The 17,184-nt window shown below is 43.8% G+C and overlaps 1 protein-coding gene across 1 annotated transcript; it reads left to right on the top strand.

The window, feature by feature from the left end:
- Positions 1-1,531: 1,531 nt before the first annotated feature.
- LOC127319122 (bHLH transcription factor RHL1) lies at positions 1,532-4,306 on the top strand. Its single transcript, XM_051349331.2, has 7 exons — positions 1,532-2,033; positions 2,128-2,202; positions 2,388-2,546; positions 2,818-2,883; positions 3,469-3,534; positions 3,632-3,700; positions 3,784-4,306. The coding sequence occupies exons 1-7, from the start codon at positions 1,656-1,658 to the stop codon at positions 4,174-4,176; spliced, it is 1,206 nt and encodes a 401-aa protein (XP_051205291.1). The 5' UTR covers positions 1,532-1,655; the 3' UTR covers positions 4,177-4,306.
- Positions 4,307-17,184: the final 12,878 nt, after the last annotated feature.

The raw sequence follows: 17,184 nt of genomic DNA, 5'->3' as shown, positions 1-17,184 counted from the left end.
AAATCTGTTATTTAGGTGCCCTTCTACATATCAGAGTAAGGGTAGCTCCGATTTATTTTTCCTGCAATATTGACATGCTAACCATCTACTCCTCCCTCCATTTCAATGAATAATATTTTTTTATTTTAAATCAAATAAAGTAAAGTTTGACCGAATTTTTAGAAAAATATATCAATAAATATGATATTTTATAAATATAACATGAAAATATAGTTCATGGTGTATCTTATGATCGAATGAAGCCCGGTGATCAGGGGGGGTTTAGGGCTGTTTTGCATTTTGCATGTTAATGACTTTTTATAAAAACTTAGTTAAATTTTACATGGTTTGACCTTTTAAAAATAATATAAGCCTTATTCACTAAAACGGAGGTAGCATTACGTAATATAACTTCAAATCGAATTTCGATATGTGCAAATTTTGGAAATACAACTTGAAATCACGTTCTTCCTTCTAAGCCTTTAGATTCGCACTTCATTAATGTCTTACAAATTTGAAATGCAAATTGCAGTTATATTCTGCAAGCTTGCACATTTTGTCTACCTATTTACCACGTGGCGCAACCTTACAGTTAGTATCCACCGTCGATTAAAGAAAATCAAGGATGTCAATATTAAGCGGATATGTTTTTCTGAACAAACGGTTTTGGTCCAGCCAAAAATTGTCACCTGGCACTTCACTTTAACCTGTTTTGATGACAAACGTTCGCTCCTAGTAGAGACTAAAATCCAAACGTTCTCTCATTATAATTTTCCGAATTCAATGGTTGCAACTCGTTTGTTGCATACGCTAAAACCTGAATATTCAAAACTGAATTGTGATGCAGCTTTTTATCCAGGAGAAAATCATGCAACATGGGGAGTGGTCGTTCGTGATCAACGTGGAGAGCTGGTAATGGCAAGAGCAGGAAAATTGGTGGGAGTACATGATGCCTTAGGTGCTGAACTTCAAGCCATGTCAAAAGCGGTTGATGTTGCCGTGGACATTGGAGCCATTAGAGTCGTCTTTAAGACCGATTCGGAACTTCTTGCAATAGCGTTGAATCATCGAGGCCCAGATTTTTCACAACTGGCGGCATCACTCGATGATCTAAAACTTCAGTTACATTCTTCTTTTCTAGCTATAAGGTGCAGGCCTGTAGATTGTTGCTCACGAACTAGCTCGGCTTGGCAGGTTTTGTAATGCCAATGAGGCTATATCCTGGGACGTTGATGTACCGGCAAGTATTGCCGAATATTTGGTGGGCGATTTGCCCCGGTTTTTGTAATAAGGCATAAGTGTTTTTCCCTAAAAAAACCTGAATATTCGCTCATCATAGCTATTTCTGTTTTTAATCTTCTGAAAATTAACAAGCTATAGTTAAATATCAAGTTTGTACCAGCTGTAGCATTTGCTGCGCTCAACACAAAGTCAAAAAAATACACCGAAGATCATCAATATATAAACGCCAAAGAGTTTGCACGAACTGAGTTGAATTGATCTTGATATAAAAATCGGCAGATAGCACGCGATTATAAAGGCGCGCACGTAGCAATAGCTCTTCCCTCCTCCATACTCTCCTTCCTGCATTCTCGCAGGCGCATTTACTCGTCAGCTCGTGCGTAGCGTACGTAGGTGCTGCACAGCCCGGCCGGGCAGCCGCGCGCGCGAGATCGATGGCCGGCGGCGGCGACGGAGGCGGGGGCGGCGGTGCGCAGGACGACTTCTTCGACCAGATGCTCTCCACGCTGCCCTCCGCGTGGGCCGACCTAGGCGCCACCGGCAAGTCCCCGTGGGAGATCGCGGCGGGCGGCGAGGACCTCGGCGCCTTTGACGAGTCGGCTCTGCTGACCTCCCGGCTCCGGCAGCACCAGATCGGCGGCGGGGAGAAGCCGGTCATGTTGCAGCTCACCGACCTCCAGCGGCAGGGCCTCGCCGGTGGCGGGGAGGAGAGCGGCGGCGCCGGGTTCTCGCCGCTGCCGCTGTTCACGGACCGGTCACCCCCTACGTCGCGGGAGGACATGGACGGCGGCTTCAAGTCGCCCAATGGCACGGTAGGAGCCTTCTTCCAGTCTCTCTCTCTCGCCAATTTTTGAAGCTTTTCCGTTGACATGCATGGACTCGTTTTGTGCGCGCGCGCGCATGCAGGGAGGCGATCACGCAATGTTCAACGGGTTTGGGGCGCATGGTGGCGCCGGGGCCGTGCAGCCGCCGTTCGGCCAGGTAAGATCATGCACCGATCAGGTCCAAGATACCAAGAACCTGCCATTTCTCTCTTTTTTTTTCCAGTTTGCTGCTAATGAATTACACGAAAAGTTAGTCTACACGATCAAATTCTGCTAGCTGTGGACTGCTATCGATCCACTAAAAACGTCCATTACTTAATTTCTTCTCTGACGATGATGCAGGGAGGGTCAATGTCGGGTCAGAGCTTCGGAGGGCCGGCGGCGAGCGGCGGCACGACGGCGCCAGCTTCCTCTGGCGGCGGCGGCGCTAACCCACCGAGGCAGACGCGCGTGCGGGCAAGGAGAGGGCAGGCCACGGACCCGCACAGCATCGCCGAACGTGTAGGCGCCCACACAACCTACCTACCTCTCCCCCGCCCCTTCTCTGAATCTGAATTTTAAAATCCCCTGACATGTTCGTGCACATCAAACTTTTCAACCTCCAGTAGATGATCCTTATTCTCTGTAATTCCATATCTTATCTTGGGGATTTCTCGCATCGCGAATCTTTACCTGTCAATTAGTTACGCCTCTACAGAACTTACCATTTTTTTTTCTTCTGAACTTTTGCTAATTGTGTTGTGTGTCACTCGCGCGCATCGCATGCATGCAGCTCCGGAGGGAGAGGATAGCGGAGCGGATGAAGTCGCTGCAAGAGCTTGTCCCCAACGCCAACAAGGTATAGTATTCCTTTCTCCCAGCTATCGGTCTACCATGAAAATTGATCTACGGAGTAGAATTCTAGATCTAGAAACGATGCGACGCCATGGCCATGACCCCCGACAGCCTGCGACAGACATGGACGACGGGATGCTTGCCTGTTTATGTCATTCTATGACGTGGGGGTGATCTCTCTAGTGGGTTTTAAGGTAGAAAAGGGCACGCCGGTTGGTGAGGGAGTGAGGTGTCGCTCCTGTCTAGCTCGATCATGGGATGATGTGATATGGCGAAGCACAGAGTTCATGATGCGATGCCACACGTGTCGAGTCCCTGAAACTTGTTCCTGATGGAAAAACTCTAGACTGAAGAATGCGCATTTGCAGTCTCGAGCTAGAAGAACTCAGAAGTCTGTGCTGACAAATGAGGCATGCAGTGAATGTGCACATGGGCCGCATTCGATGCCCTGCTTCCCTCGATTTGCCATGCCTGCTTTACTCCGGTAGCAATAGGCACAGCTAGTCCCACGAACAAAACGTGGTAAATTTTTCGTCTCGTTCTTGCTGAGGTGTTAACAAGTATCCCAACAAGTATTGTTGATCTGCAGACTGACAAGGCATCTATGCTGGACGAGATCATCGACTACGTCAAGTTCCTGCAGCTCCAAGTCAAGGTACGTATACGCGGCAGATGGCACTTCTTCTGGGCAGCAGTTTATATCCTGCCATCATAGTACGTTCGATCTGCAAAGGTGACATGTTTCTGTGCAGGTTCTGAGCATGAGCCGGCTGGGCGGGGCGGCCGGCATGGCGCCGCTGGTTGCCAGCATGTCATCCGAGGTAAGCAACGCAGCAGCCACCACGTACCTACGTTTCTTCAGTACTTCTGTCGACAGTTATGAGACGCGCTGTCGGTCGTGCAGGCGAACAGCAGCGCGAAGAGCAGCAACGGCGGCGGGAGCAGCGCGGCCACCGCCAAGGCAAACGGCGGCGGTGGTGGTGGCGAGAGTGGGGGAGGCGGCGGCAGCGGTGGGACCGGGATGCGTGTGACGGAGCAGCAGGTGGCGAAGATGATGGAGGAGGACATGGGCACGGCCATGCAGTACCTGCAGGGGAAGGGCCTCTGCCTCATGCCCATCTCCCTCGCCTCCGCCATCTCCTCGGCCACCACCACCGGTACCTCCCCGGCCTCACTCCTCTCCAGGCCGGTCATGCGCCACCAGGCCGCCGCCGCCTCCATGTCGCCGGCCGCCGCGGACGATGCCACTGCTCGGTCCGTCAAGGTAGACGCCGGCGCCGCGTCCGGCGGGAAGTAATAAGCTGATCGACTAGGGCGACATAATGGGTGCATTGCTTGTGTATCCTATCCTAGCAGAGCAAACCTGTCATGTTCATGTATCGCTCCTGTATACTCCTTCCCTTCCAATTTTCTTCCTCTGAAAATCAGACTCACCTTGCACACGTACGTATGATCGATCGAGCTCCCCTGAGCCCTCTTTCCGGAGAAAGCCTGGCTTGACTTCCATGATATTTGCAAAAAGTTCATCCGCGTGTTCGTGCGAGTCGATTCTTCCACCTCAACCCTTAGTCAACCATTTGATCAACCTACAACACAACACCATTGAACGTGTTAATAACTTAAACGTTGACTTCAGATTGGTGATATAGTACATTAGTGTCACAGAGTCAACAAATGCCTTGGAAAGATGATGCATTGCCGCATTACACACTACTCGATCCTGAAACAGATCCTGGCCCGTGGTATATGCCTTCCTATCGTGATACGAAGCATTAATGGCTTTGATGCTGCAGGTGATTTGTTGCGAGTAAAATGATGGCGAGATGTGCAGGCTACTAACGCCGCACGACGCTCTCTCACGATCAGGTAAACAAATGCGGCAGAATAATTAAGGCCGGTGTCCTGTCTGCACGACGACATGGAGCGACGACGACGATTAAGACAGAGATCATTCTGTGGAAGAATCCTATCTAGGCGAGGTGCGCCCACGTTGCTGGTGGAGCGAACGAACGAGTTCTTGCCAACTCAACTCTGATTGAAACCATAAAAGGAAAACCGGAGGAAGGCATCCATGTTGTGCCACCACCTTCATTGTCCTCTCCATCTCCGGGGAGGTCTTGGCAACCGCCTCCGAAGGTCCAACCCTCCATCGGCTCTCCAGTCGTGGACAGGCGTTGTCTTCAGGTCGCCGTTCCTTCACTCATGTCTAAAGATGAAGTGAACTTAAAACTATCAACTGCTTGTCTAAGTAGCTTCTTTCAAAGAAAAAAAAAATGCTTATATAGCTACGTGAACCACTCATATTGGCAATTTAGTGATACTAGTAATCGAGGAAGGATATTCATATAACATATATATCAAAAGTTGTAGGTTTGCAAATTTATGGTTTAGGAATTCATGGTCCATGCTCAAGAGCGTGAGAAGCCAGTGTCAGTTAAGGGAGTAGGTCTTTCGCAAAAAATTAAAAAGATTATGAGTAAAGGTTGTCGAATTGGTCTAGCTCTTAGATCTAGATTAAGAGGGTGCTCGACAAGTTCTCTGGATACTCCTAACATATCTGCTGGACATCATGCGAAGATTTCCTAGTGCTCACGGAGGAACTCGACGAGCGCGCTTTCCTATGCGCTATCCATGTTTGTTGTGATGACTGTCGTCTTCTTAGGATCTATCGGGTGAATCTGCACTTCCTTGGAATTCTTAGAGGTGTCGAAGGTTTGCTCCTTGAGTGACCTTCCTCCGTCAGGTAACACGTCATAGTTGGTTAAGGGAGTAAGTCTTTCGCAAAAAATTAAAAAGAGTATGAGTATTGATTCAGGTGATAAGTGGCATTTGGCCAACCTAAGGTTTTCTCTATTGCAGTGTCACGGTTACATGGGAAGTCTAGGCAGATACACATATTCTAACCCCCCCCCCCCCCCCCCACTCACACACACGACACCACAAACTCAACGTGGATATGAGACTGTTGTTCTCTAGTTTGAACTTTTGTGAAGAAATCTGCAAGTTGAAACTTGGATGGAAAATATTCCAGATGAATGGGTGATTGTTGGCAATGAGAGTGTGTGAAGAAAGCATCCACGCCAATATACTTGGTTAACTCATCATTGACCGGATAATATGCAATTTGGATAGCAGTTGTGCTATCACAAAAAAATGGTTGTGGGTGTATTACATGAGACACCAAGATCATCCAATAACCAACGAAGCTAAACAATCTCTGATGTAGTAGTAGTAGTAGATAGTGCTATCAGAAAACTCTCCGTTTCATCGCGGGTTGGTGGTGTTGCTGAGGTCTGTAGCAAACAACTTTTGGTTTCTCTTAATGGAAATAGGGGGAAATCCTTTAATTCAAAAAAAGATAGTACTCTTAGTTCAACCACAACACTAGAGCGTGACGTTGCAGTCCGTTTCTTCGACTTCCATGCAATAAGAGAGGTGCCGAGAAAAACACAATAGAAATTTATAGAGCAACAATCAGCAGGATCACTCAATGATGGCAACAACTCTGTGTGTACCAACTCGTTGGGACTCCAAGTGCAGAGTACTGTAGCAAGCATATTTTCCCCATAACGATGACTCGAGGATTTATATCGAACTCTCGGTGAATTGGCTTATAACTATCGTTTACTTCTCCTCTTCAAGTAACCTACAAAACAAAGTAATTGCCTTGTGTCTCCAACTCCACCGTGTGGTTGTCAAGCACAAGGCTCGTATTAGTAAACCTGAAATAACTAGTAAATAAATTAAATTAAAACAATCTATGACTATGCAAGCAAGGTAAAACCAGTAATAAGAAGGAATTTGGGGGTTTTGGTTTGTGTTTGCTAATAGTAAAATTATGTATGTTTTTCTGGATTTAATTAATGTAGGAAATACTAATGATAGCAATGGCGTTGGAAAGTTGTTTCGTATGATTAAAATTGGACAGGGGTTCATGGGTTCACTTGTCTACTCTCTCACAAAGGTGTAGTGGACATAAAACAATTCACAAGCAATATAATATTGATTGAACTTCACTATGTTTATAATTAGCATCCATATGGGCATCACATCCTATCATAGAGATGGTACAACACATCTCTCTTATACTCCTCTAGATGAGAAACTCCAAACAATCTAGAATTAAGAATTAAAAGAGCATAGCCTTAGGTACTTTGACTTTTTATTAATACGGATGATTAAACTTTGATCAAACCTTATTTTGGACAGGAGGGAGTACCTTCATTTACCTACTACTTTGAGCGAGCGAGCGATTGATCTGTCCACCATTTTCTTAAAAAAAAAATATTTGTCCGCCATCACTATGTCACTTCTCCCCCCTATGGCGCCCCCCACCGGAGCCTCACTTCGTCCTCCCTAGGGTGCCCCCTCCGCCGCCGCCGTCGCCGGAAGCGCTGCCGGGCAAAGCCCTGTGGCGTGGCGGCGGTGGTGGACGTTCCTCTCGCCCCCACGACCGGAGGGCACAGCGGCGGTGTCCGGCCAGGCTTCTCCTTGATGCGGCGGCGTAGGGAGGCGACGGCCATGGCGTCGATCTGCATGCGGCGGCCGGGCGGCGGCTGTGAAGATCGGGTCCAATCTAGGTCCGTTTGGGCCGGGGCGGGCGTCGATCTGCATGTCGTGGCTCTTCCTCCTCGGCAGTGAGGCGTTTGTGGGCATCTCTCGCGTCATGAGGAATCCTGGGGCAGTAGCCCCGGGCATGGTGGTGGTGGTCATCTTCTTCGTCCGAGGTGGCCGGCCAGGCTGGTAGTCTTGTGTGGGGGATCATGGGATCTCACACAGGTCTCCGGCAATGGTGATCTAGTCCGGGGGGTCAAGGCGGCCGGTGAAAACTGAGCCTCGACCTCGGTCTTGGCGGATGATGGCGGCATCGGTCGATGTCGTTACCTTGTCGAAGGCGTCATCTTTGCCCGTCTTGGCACTACACTCGGCGAGTTGGGGATGCGCGGCTGCCGGTGAAAACCGTGCTCTGACCTCGGTTGGCGAACGATGGCGATGTGTCGCTGATGACCCACAAGTATAGGGGATCGCAGCAGTCTTCGAGGGAAGTAAAACCCAATTTATTGATTCGACACAAGGGGAGCCAAAGAATATTTGTAAGCCTTAACAGCGGAGTTGTCAATTCAACTGCACCTAGAAACAGACTTGCTCGCAATAGTTTATCAGTAGCAACAGTTTTATAGCAGTAGCAGTAGTGAAATATAAGCAACAGTGTAATAAAGACAGCAGTAGTGATTATAGTAAACAACAGGATTAAAATACTGTAGGCATAGGGATGGATGAACGGGCGCTACATGGATAAGATAACTCATGTAATAATCAAGACTAGGCATTTGCAGATAATAATAAAACAGTATCCAAGTACTAAATAACCATAGGCATGTGTTCCGTATATAGTCGTACGTGCTCACAATGAGAAACTTGCACAACATCTTTTGTCCTACCAGTCGGTGGCAGCCGGGCCTCTAGGGAAACTACTGGTAATTAAGGTACTCCTTTTAATAGAGTACCGGAGCAAAGCATTAACACTCCGTGAACACATGTGATCCTCATATCACAGCCTTCCCCTCCGGTTGTCTCAATTTCTGTCACTTTGGGGCCTCGGGTTCCGGACAACAATATGTGTATATAACTTGCAGGTAAGATCATAAAACAATGAATATCATCATGAATCAATAACATGTTCAGATCTGAAATCATGGCACTCGGGCCCTAAGTGACAAGCATTAAGCATAACAAGTTGCAACAATATCATAAAAGTACCAACAACGGATACTAGGCACCATGCCCTAACAATCTTATGGCTATTACATGAACAATCTCATCCAATCCCTACCATCCCCTTCAGCCTACAACGGGGATTTACTCACACATGGATGGGAGAAACATGGATGGTCGATGGAGAGGCGTCGGTGGCGATGATGGCGATGATCTCCTCCAATTCCCCGTCCCGACAGGGTGCCAGAACGGAGTTTCTGATCCCGAAATAGGGTTTTCGATGGCGGCGGAGTTCTGGAAGTCTTCTGGAAAATTGGTCGAACCCCCGTGCGTTTTTAGGTCAAGGGCTTTAAGTAGTCCAGAGGGGAGCGCCGGGGGCTGGCCGAGGTGGCGTCCCCATGTGGCGGCGCGGCCATGGGCCCACCGCGCCGCCACGTGGTGTGCGCGCCTCGTGGCCCCCCTCCGTCACGTCTTCTGGCTCCATGGGTGTTTTGTAAAAATAGGCCCATTGCAATTATTTCCGGGGATCTTCCTGAAAGTTGATTTTCTGCGCAAAAATAAGACACCAGGGTAATTCTGCTGAAAACAGCGTTAGTCCGTGTTAGTTGTATCCAAAATACACAAATTAGAGGCAAAACAATAGCAAAAGTGTTCGGGAAAGTAGATACGTTTTGGACGTATCAACTCCCCCCAAGCTTAGCTTATTGCTTGTCCTCAAGCAATTCAGTTAACAACTGAGTGCGATAAAAGAACTTTCACGAACACATTTGCTCATATGATGTAAATATTCTCATTATATGGACGAGTACTTAGGCAATTCATAATAAGATAAATGCAAATAAAGTCATCTAATAGTTATGTCAATCATGAAAAAGTAACCAACAAACTAATAATAAGCATCATGAAACATATCTATCAGCAGGATTGCAATGCTCATAAAAAGATATGATAAAGTGGTATCTCGCTTGCCCGTATTTGTACAGCAAAACATAAATGCCCAGGCACCTCTGAAGTTCATGGGAAGACTAGAAGTAAAGATTATCAAAGATAAAAGCATCAAAATTATACCACAGTTAACCATATTCTGGGACAAACATATTACACTAAGAATGACAATTATGCTCTCAAGAAGGTGCTCAAAGAAAGGATGGTGACTCAACATAAAAGTAAAAGATTGACCCTTCGCAGAGGGAAGCAGGGATTAACATGTGCTAGAGCTTTTCATTTTTAAAACAGAAGTAAAATTGTTTTGAGAGGTGTTTGTTGTTGTCAACGAATGGTAGTGGGCACTCTAACTACCTTGTCAACCAGACTTTCAAGAGCGGCTCCCATGAAGGATGTTATCTCTACCAGCAAGGTAGATCATCCCTCTTCTCTTTTGTTTACACATGTATTTTAGTTTCATTATGGATGACACTCCTCCCAACCTTCGCTTACACAAGCCATGGCTAACCGAATCCTCGGGTGCCTTCCAACATTCACATACCATGGAGGAGTGTCTATTTGCAAATTAAGTTGCTTACTGATAAATCAGGACAAAACATGTGAAGAGAATTATTAATGAAAGTTGTAATTAATTGGGGCTGGGCACCCCGTTGCCAGCTCTTTTTGCAAAATTATTGGATAAGCGGATGTATATGCCACTAGTCCATTGGTGAAAGTCCGACTGACAAGATTGAAAGATAAAACACCACATACTTCCTCATGAGCTATAAAACATTGACACAAATTAAGAAGTACTTTGAAGGTTTTAAAGGTAGCACATGAAAATTTACTTGGAATGGTTTGAAATGCCATGCATAGGTATTTATGGTGGACACTTTGGAATAACTTGGTTTTCAGGGATTTGGAAGCACGAGCAGCATTCCCGCTCAGTACAAGTGAGGGCTAGCAATAGACTAGGAAGCGGCAATCAAGAGAGCAATAACCGTCATAATCATGCTTGCGACAAAATAAAATTAACGGAGGCATAAAAGTGATACAAGAACTCTGAAGCAAAGTAAATCGTCGAGGCTTAATTGACTTTTTGTTTTTCAGTCATATGCATGTGTGAGCATGTGCCAAGTCAATTCAAATGAACTATTCAGAGGAGGATACCACAATGTCATACCTATCTATGAATAAAACAATGCAAGCAAATATTTATGACATGCTACTCATTATTAATAAATTGAAGCTAAACATGAGAGATCATGAACTACTAGACTTTCATTAAATGACATATACCTCACATGAACCAACTAAGCATGCTCACATGGATGAGTATATGTACAAAAATGAAAACAAATAGAGTTCATACCAGCCTCTCACCACAGTCGAGTTGTCGTAGATCGTCATTATTGCCTTTCACTTGTGTGGCTTGAATAATATGAAATGAAAACCATGAGAGATGACATGCTACTCATTATTAATAAATTGGAGCTAAACATGAGAGATCATGAACTACTTGACTTTCATTAAATGACATATACCTCACATGAACCAACTAAGCATGCTCACATGGATGAGTATATGTACAAAAATGAAAACAAATAGAGTTCATACCAGCCTCTCACCACAGTCGAGTTGTCGTAGATCGTCATTATTGCCTTTCACTTGTGTGGCTTGAATAATATGAAATGAAAACCAAGCTCCAACCACCGGAGACCGCTGAACTCCATAATAAACTTTACAAAACCGAAGAAGAACAACAAATATTTTTGGTGTTTTCGAATCGGAAACAAGAACAAAAGAAAACAGGCAAACAAAGCAAAATCTTTTTGGATATTTGAATAGCAACCCGAATTAAAAACTAAGCAAACTAATACTAAATACTAAATAAATAAATAGAGAGAAACAACAGAAATATTATCGGTCTTTTCGTGTTTTGGAAAACAGAAATAAACAACAAGCAACAAAAAGAAAGAAAGAAAATCGAAACATGGATATACAAAGTACCGACAAGATATGATATGTAAATGAGTGAGATGTCGATGTACCTCCCCCCAAGCTTAGGCTTTTGGCCTAAGTGGAGATCAACCCCACGGTGCCCATGAGGTGGCGCCTCCGTAATATGATGAAGGAGGATCCTGTCCTTGGTACAAGCTGGAGGACGCACCAGGATACGTGACGGTGTACCCGTCAGAGGGCTCGGCATCCTCGGAGTCGTGCTGTTAGTGAAAGCCAAGTATCCTCAGCTGCTCATCCACCTCCTCCTTGGAGCGCGAACACTGAACAAATCGGCCTGCGGCAAAGGGATTTCCCTCTCATCCCCGTCAATAAACAACATTCTATAGACAATATTTTCTAAATTAGAGTTAGTTGTGACAAATTGGTGACCCTTCATAGCAGCAATATCAAGCTTAATAGGAATTAATTTCTCATCACTAGGATCAACAGAAAGACCTAGATATGCAACAATACGTGAAGCAACAATTCCTCCATAAATAGGTCCCTTATTAGATAAGCGACGAGCAATGAGAGCACCAAGATGATAAGGTGTACTTCCAGTAAGTGCAACAACCAGAAAAGTAAGATGATAACTAGAAATGTTGCTAGTGTTCTCTCTACCAAGAATGCTAGTAGCAAGATAGTAAGTGAAATATCTAATGGCAGGGAGCTGAATGTTCCTTATCTTGCCGCGCTGAATGGTACGGTCATCATCATTGGTAACTTCTCGATAGAGTTCCATCAAAGCTTTGGGGCGGTTCTCGATCTTCTTCGTTGTACCTATAGGAGTAATGTCCAATGCAGCACAAAAATCACCCAATTTCATAGTAATAGGCATATTATAAATCTTAAATTTAACTGATGGTGTGAAAGGTGTGTTGCTGAATTTAAAGCTTTCAACAAAGATTTTAGTTAGCATATAAAATTGATCACTCTCATCTTCCATATAGGTAGACAAGCCCACCCTATTAATGAGAAACAAGAAGTCATCAAGTAGCCCTGCATTACGCAAAAAGTCAGTGCACGGAAAGGATGAAGCATTAGGAATCCCATTGTCCTCTTCATCTTCAAAGCTAGGTGCAATGACATCCTCATCATAGGATCGCCTAACTCGAGTAGCTGCCCTTTGATACGTCTCAAACGTATCTATAATTTCTTATGTTCCATGCTACTTTTATGATGATACTCACATGTTTTATACACATTATATGTCATTATTATGCATTTTCCGGCACTAACCTATTGACGAGATGCCGAAGAGCCGATTCTTGTTTTCTGCTGTTTTTGGTTTCAGAAATCCTAGTAAGGAAATATTCTCGGAATTGGACGAAATCAACGCCCAGGGTCCTATTTTTCCACGAAGCTTCCAGAAGACCGGAGGAGATACGAAGTGGGGCCACGAGGTGGCCACACACTAGGGCGGCGCGGCCCAAGCCCTGGACGCGCCGGCCTGTTGTGTGGGCCCCTCGTGACGCCCCTTGACCTGCCCTTCCGCCTACATATAGTCTTCGTCGCGAAACCCCCAGTACCGAGAGCCACGATACGGAAAACCTTCCAGAGACACCGCCGCCGCCAATCCCATCTCGGGGGATTCAGGAGATCGCCTCCGGCACCCTGCCGGAGAGGGGAATCATCTCCCGGAGGGCTCTTCATCGCCATGATCGCCTCCGAATCGATGTGTGAATAGTCCACCCCTGGACTATGGGTCCATAGCAGTAGCTAGATGGTCGTCTTCTCCTCATTGTGCTATCATGTTAGATCTTGTGAGCTGCCTATCATGATCAAGATCATCTATTTGTAATGCTACATGTTGTGTTTGTTGGGATCCGATGAATATTGAATACTATGTCAAGTTGATTATCAATCTATCATATATGTTATTTATGTTCTTGCATGCTCTCCGTTGCTAGTAGAGGCTCTGGCCAAGTTGATACTTGTGACTCCAAGAGGGAGTATTTATGCTCGATAGTGGGTTCATACCTCCATTAAATCTGGGACAGTGACAAAAAGTTCTAAGGTTGTGGATGTGCTGTTGCTACTAGGGATAAAACATCGATGCTTTGTCTAAGGATATTTGTGTTGATTACATTACGCACCATACTTAATGCAATTGTCTGTTGCTTGCAACTTAATACTGGAAGGGGTTCGGATGATAACCTGAAAGTGGACTTTTTAGGCATAGATGCATGCTGGATAGCGGTCTATGTACTTTGTCGTAATGCCCTGATTAAATCTCATAGTACGCATCATGATATATGTATGTGCATTGTTATGCCTTCTTTATTTGTCAATTGCCCAACTGTAATTTGTTCACCCAACATCTGTTTATCTTATGGGAGAGACACCACTAGTGAACTGAGTACCCCGGTCCTATTCTTTACATCTGAAATACAATCTACTGCAATTGTTCTTCACAAACAATCATCATCATCCACACTATACATCTAATCCTTTGTTTACAGCAAGCCGGTGAGATTGACAACCTCACTATTACGTTGGGGCAAAGTACTGTGATTGTGTTGTGCAGGTTCCACGTTGGCGCCGAAATCCCTGGTGTTGCGCCGCACTACACTCCGCCACCAACAACCTTCAACGTGCTTCTTGGCTCCTACTGGTTCGATAAACCTTGGTTTCTTTCTGAGGGAAAACTTACTGCTGTGCACATCACACCTTCCTCTTGGGGTTCCCAACGGACGTGTGTCTCACGCGCATCAAGACTGTTTTCTGGCGCCGTTGCCGGGGAGATCAAGACACGCTGCAAGGGGAGTCTCCACTTCCAATCTCTTTACTTTGTTTTTGTCTTGCTTTACTTTATTTACTACTTTGTTTGCTGGAATAAAACAAAACACAAAAAAATTAGTTGCTAGCTTTACTTTATTTACTGTCTTGTTCTCTATATCAAAAACACAAAAAAATTAGTTACTTGCATTTACTTTATCTAGTTTGCTTTATTTACTACTGTTAAAATGAATACTCCTGAAAACACTAAGTTGTGTGACTTCACAAACACTAATAATAATGATTTCTTATGCACACCTATTGCTCCACCTGCTACTACAGCAGAATTCTTTGAAATTAAACCTGCTTTACTGAATCTTGTTATGAGAGAGCAATTTTCTGGTGTTAGTTCTGATGATGCTGCTGCCCATCTTAATAATTTTGTTGAATTATGTGAAATGCAAAATTATAAGGATGTAGATGGTGATATTATAAAATTGAAATTGTTTCCTTTCTCTTTAAGAGGAACAGCTAAAGATTGGTTGCTATCTTTGCCTAAGAATAGTATTGATTCATGGACTAAATGTAAGGATGCTTTTATTGGTAGATATTATCCTCCTGCTAAAATTATATCTTTGAGAAGTAGCATAATGAATTTCAAGCAATTAGATAATGAACATGTTGCTCAAGCATGGGAGAGAATGAAATCTTTGGTAAAGAATTGCCCAACCCATGGACTAACTACTTGGATGATCATCCAAACCTTTTATGCAGGATTGAATTTTTCTTCGCGGAACCTATTGGATTCAGCTGCTGGAGGTACCTTTATGTCCATCACTTTGGGGGCGGCGACAAAGCTTCTTGATGATATGATGATAAATTACTCTGAATGGCACACTGAAAGAGCTCCACAAGGTAAGAAGGTAAATTCTGTTGAAGAAACCTCCTCCTTGAGTGATAAGATTGATGCTATTATGTCTATGCTTGTGAATGGTAGATCTAATGTTGATCCTAATAATGTTCCTTTAGCTTCATTGGTTGCTCAAGAAGAGAATGTTGATGTGAACTTCATTAAAAATAATAATTTCAACAACAATGCTTATAGGAATAATTCTGGTAACAACTATAGGCCATATCCTTCTGCTAATAGTAATGGTTATGGTAATTCTTATGGGAATTATTACAACAATAATAGGAGTGTACCCCCTGGTCTTGAAGCCATGCTTAAAGAATTTATTAGTACACAAACTGCTTTTAACAAATCTGTTGAAGAAAAGCTTGATAAAATTGATATTCTTGCTTCTAAGGTTGATAGACTTGCCTCTGATGTTGATCTTTTAAAATTGAAAGTTATGCCTAATAAGGATAATGAAAATAAGATTGTTACTACAGCAAATTCCATCCAAGTTAGAACTAATGAGAATATAAGATTGATGGCTGAATTGCATGCTAGGTGGGAAAGAGAAGAAAATGAAAAACTTGCTAAAGAGAATAATGTAGCTAAAGTTTGGACTATTACCACCACTAGTAATGATAATGATTCACATGTTGCTAAACCTCCTACTATCAATGGTAAAATAATTGGTGTTGGCAATGTTTCTACTCCTAGTGCAAAGCGTGCAAAATTGCCTGAAACTGCTTGTGATAAAACTGCTGAAATTTTTCAAAACGTTGGGGACAATGATTCCATTGCTGTAGGTCATAATGGTTTAGATTTTTATGATTGTCACATCTCTGAAGTTATAAAGTTCTTACAAAAACTTTCTAAAAGTCCCAATGCTAGCGCTATAAATTTGGCCTTTACAAAACATATTACAAATGCTCTCATAAAAGCTAGAGAAGAGAAACTAAAACTTGAAACTTCTATTCCTAGGAAGTTAGAAGATGGTTGGGAGCCCATCATTAAGATGAGGGTCAATGATTTTGATTGTAATACTTTATGTGATCTTGGTGCAAGTATTTCTGTTATGCCTAAGAAAATCTATGATATGCTTGACTTGCCACCATTGAAAAATTGTTATTTGGATGTTAATCTTGCTGATAATGCTATAAAGAAACCTTTGGGGAGGATTGATAATGTTCGTATTATGGTTAACAATAACCTTGTCCCCGTTGATTTTGTTGTCTTGGATATTGAATGCAATGCATCTTGTCCCATTATATTGGGAAGACCTTTTCTTCGAACTGTTGGTGCCACCATTGATATGACGGAAGGTAATATTAAATATCAATTTCCTCTCAAGAAAGGTATGGAACACTTCCCTAGAAAGAGAATGAAGTTACTATGATTCTATTATTAGAACAAATTATGATGTCGATGCTTCATCTCTTGATAACACTTGATTCACACTTTCTGCGCCTAGCTGAAAGGCGTTAAAGAAAAGCGCTTATGGGAGACAACCCATTATTTTACTTTCGCACTTTTGTTTTATATTTGAGTCTTGGAAGTTGTTATTACTGTAGCAACCTCTCCTTATCTTTATTTTATTGCATTGTTGTGCCAAGTAAAGTCTTTGATAGTAAAGTCAATACTAGATTTGGATTACTGCGTAGAAACAGATTTCTTGCTGTCACGAATTTCGATATGCCTCTCTGTAGGTAACTCAGAAAAATCTGCCAATTTACGTGCGTGATCCACAGATATGTACGCAACTTTCATTCAATTTGGGCATTTTCATCTGAGCAAGTCTGGTGCCTCTAAAAAATTCGTCTTTACGGACTGTTCTGTTTTGACAGATTCTGCCTTTTATTTCGCATTGCCTGTTTCGCTATGTTTGATGGATTTCTTTGTTCCATTAACTTTCAGTAGCCTTGTGCAATGTCCAGAAGTGTTAAGAATGATTATGTGACCTCTGAATATATGAATTATGCACTGACCCTCTAATGAGTTTGTTTTGAGTTTGGTGTGGAGGAAGTTTTCAAGGGTCAAGAGAGGAGGATGATA

Source organism: Lolium perenne, chromosome 7, assembly GCF_019359855.2.
Source record: "Lolium perenne isolate Kyuss_39 chromosome 7, Kyuss_2.0, whole genome shotgun sequence".
Taxonomy (NCBI): domain Eukaryota; kingdom Viridiplantae; phylum Streptophyta; class Magnoliopsida; order Poales; family Poaceae; genus Lolium; species Lolium perenne.
Note: the sequence above shows the minus strand (reverse complement) of the source record. Positions and strands in the feature narration are given on the sequence as shown.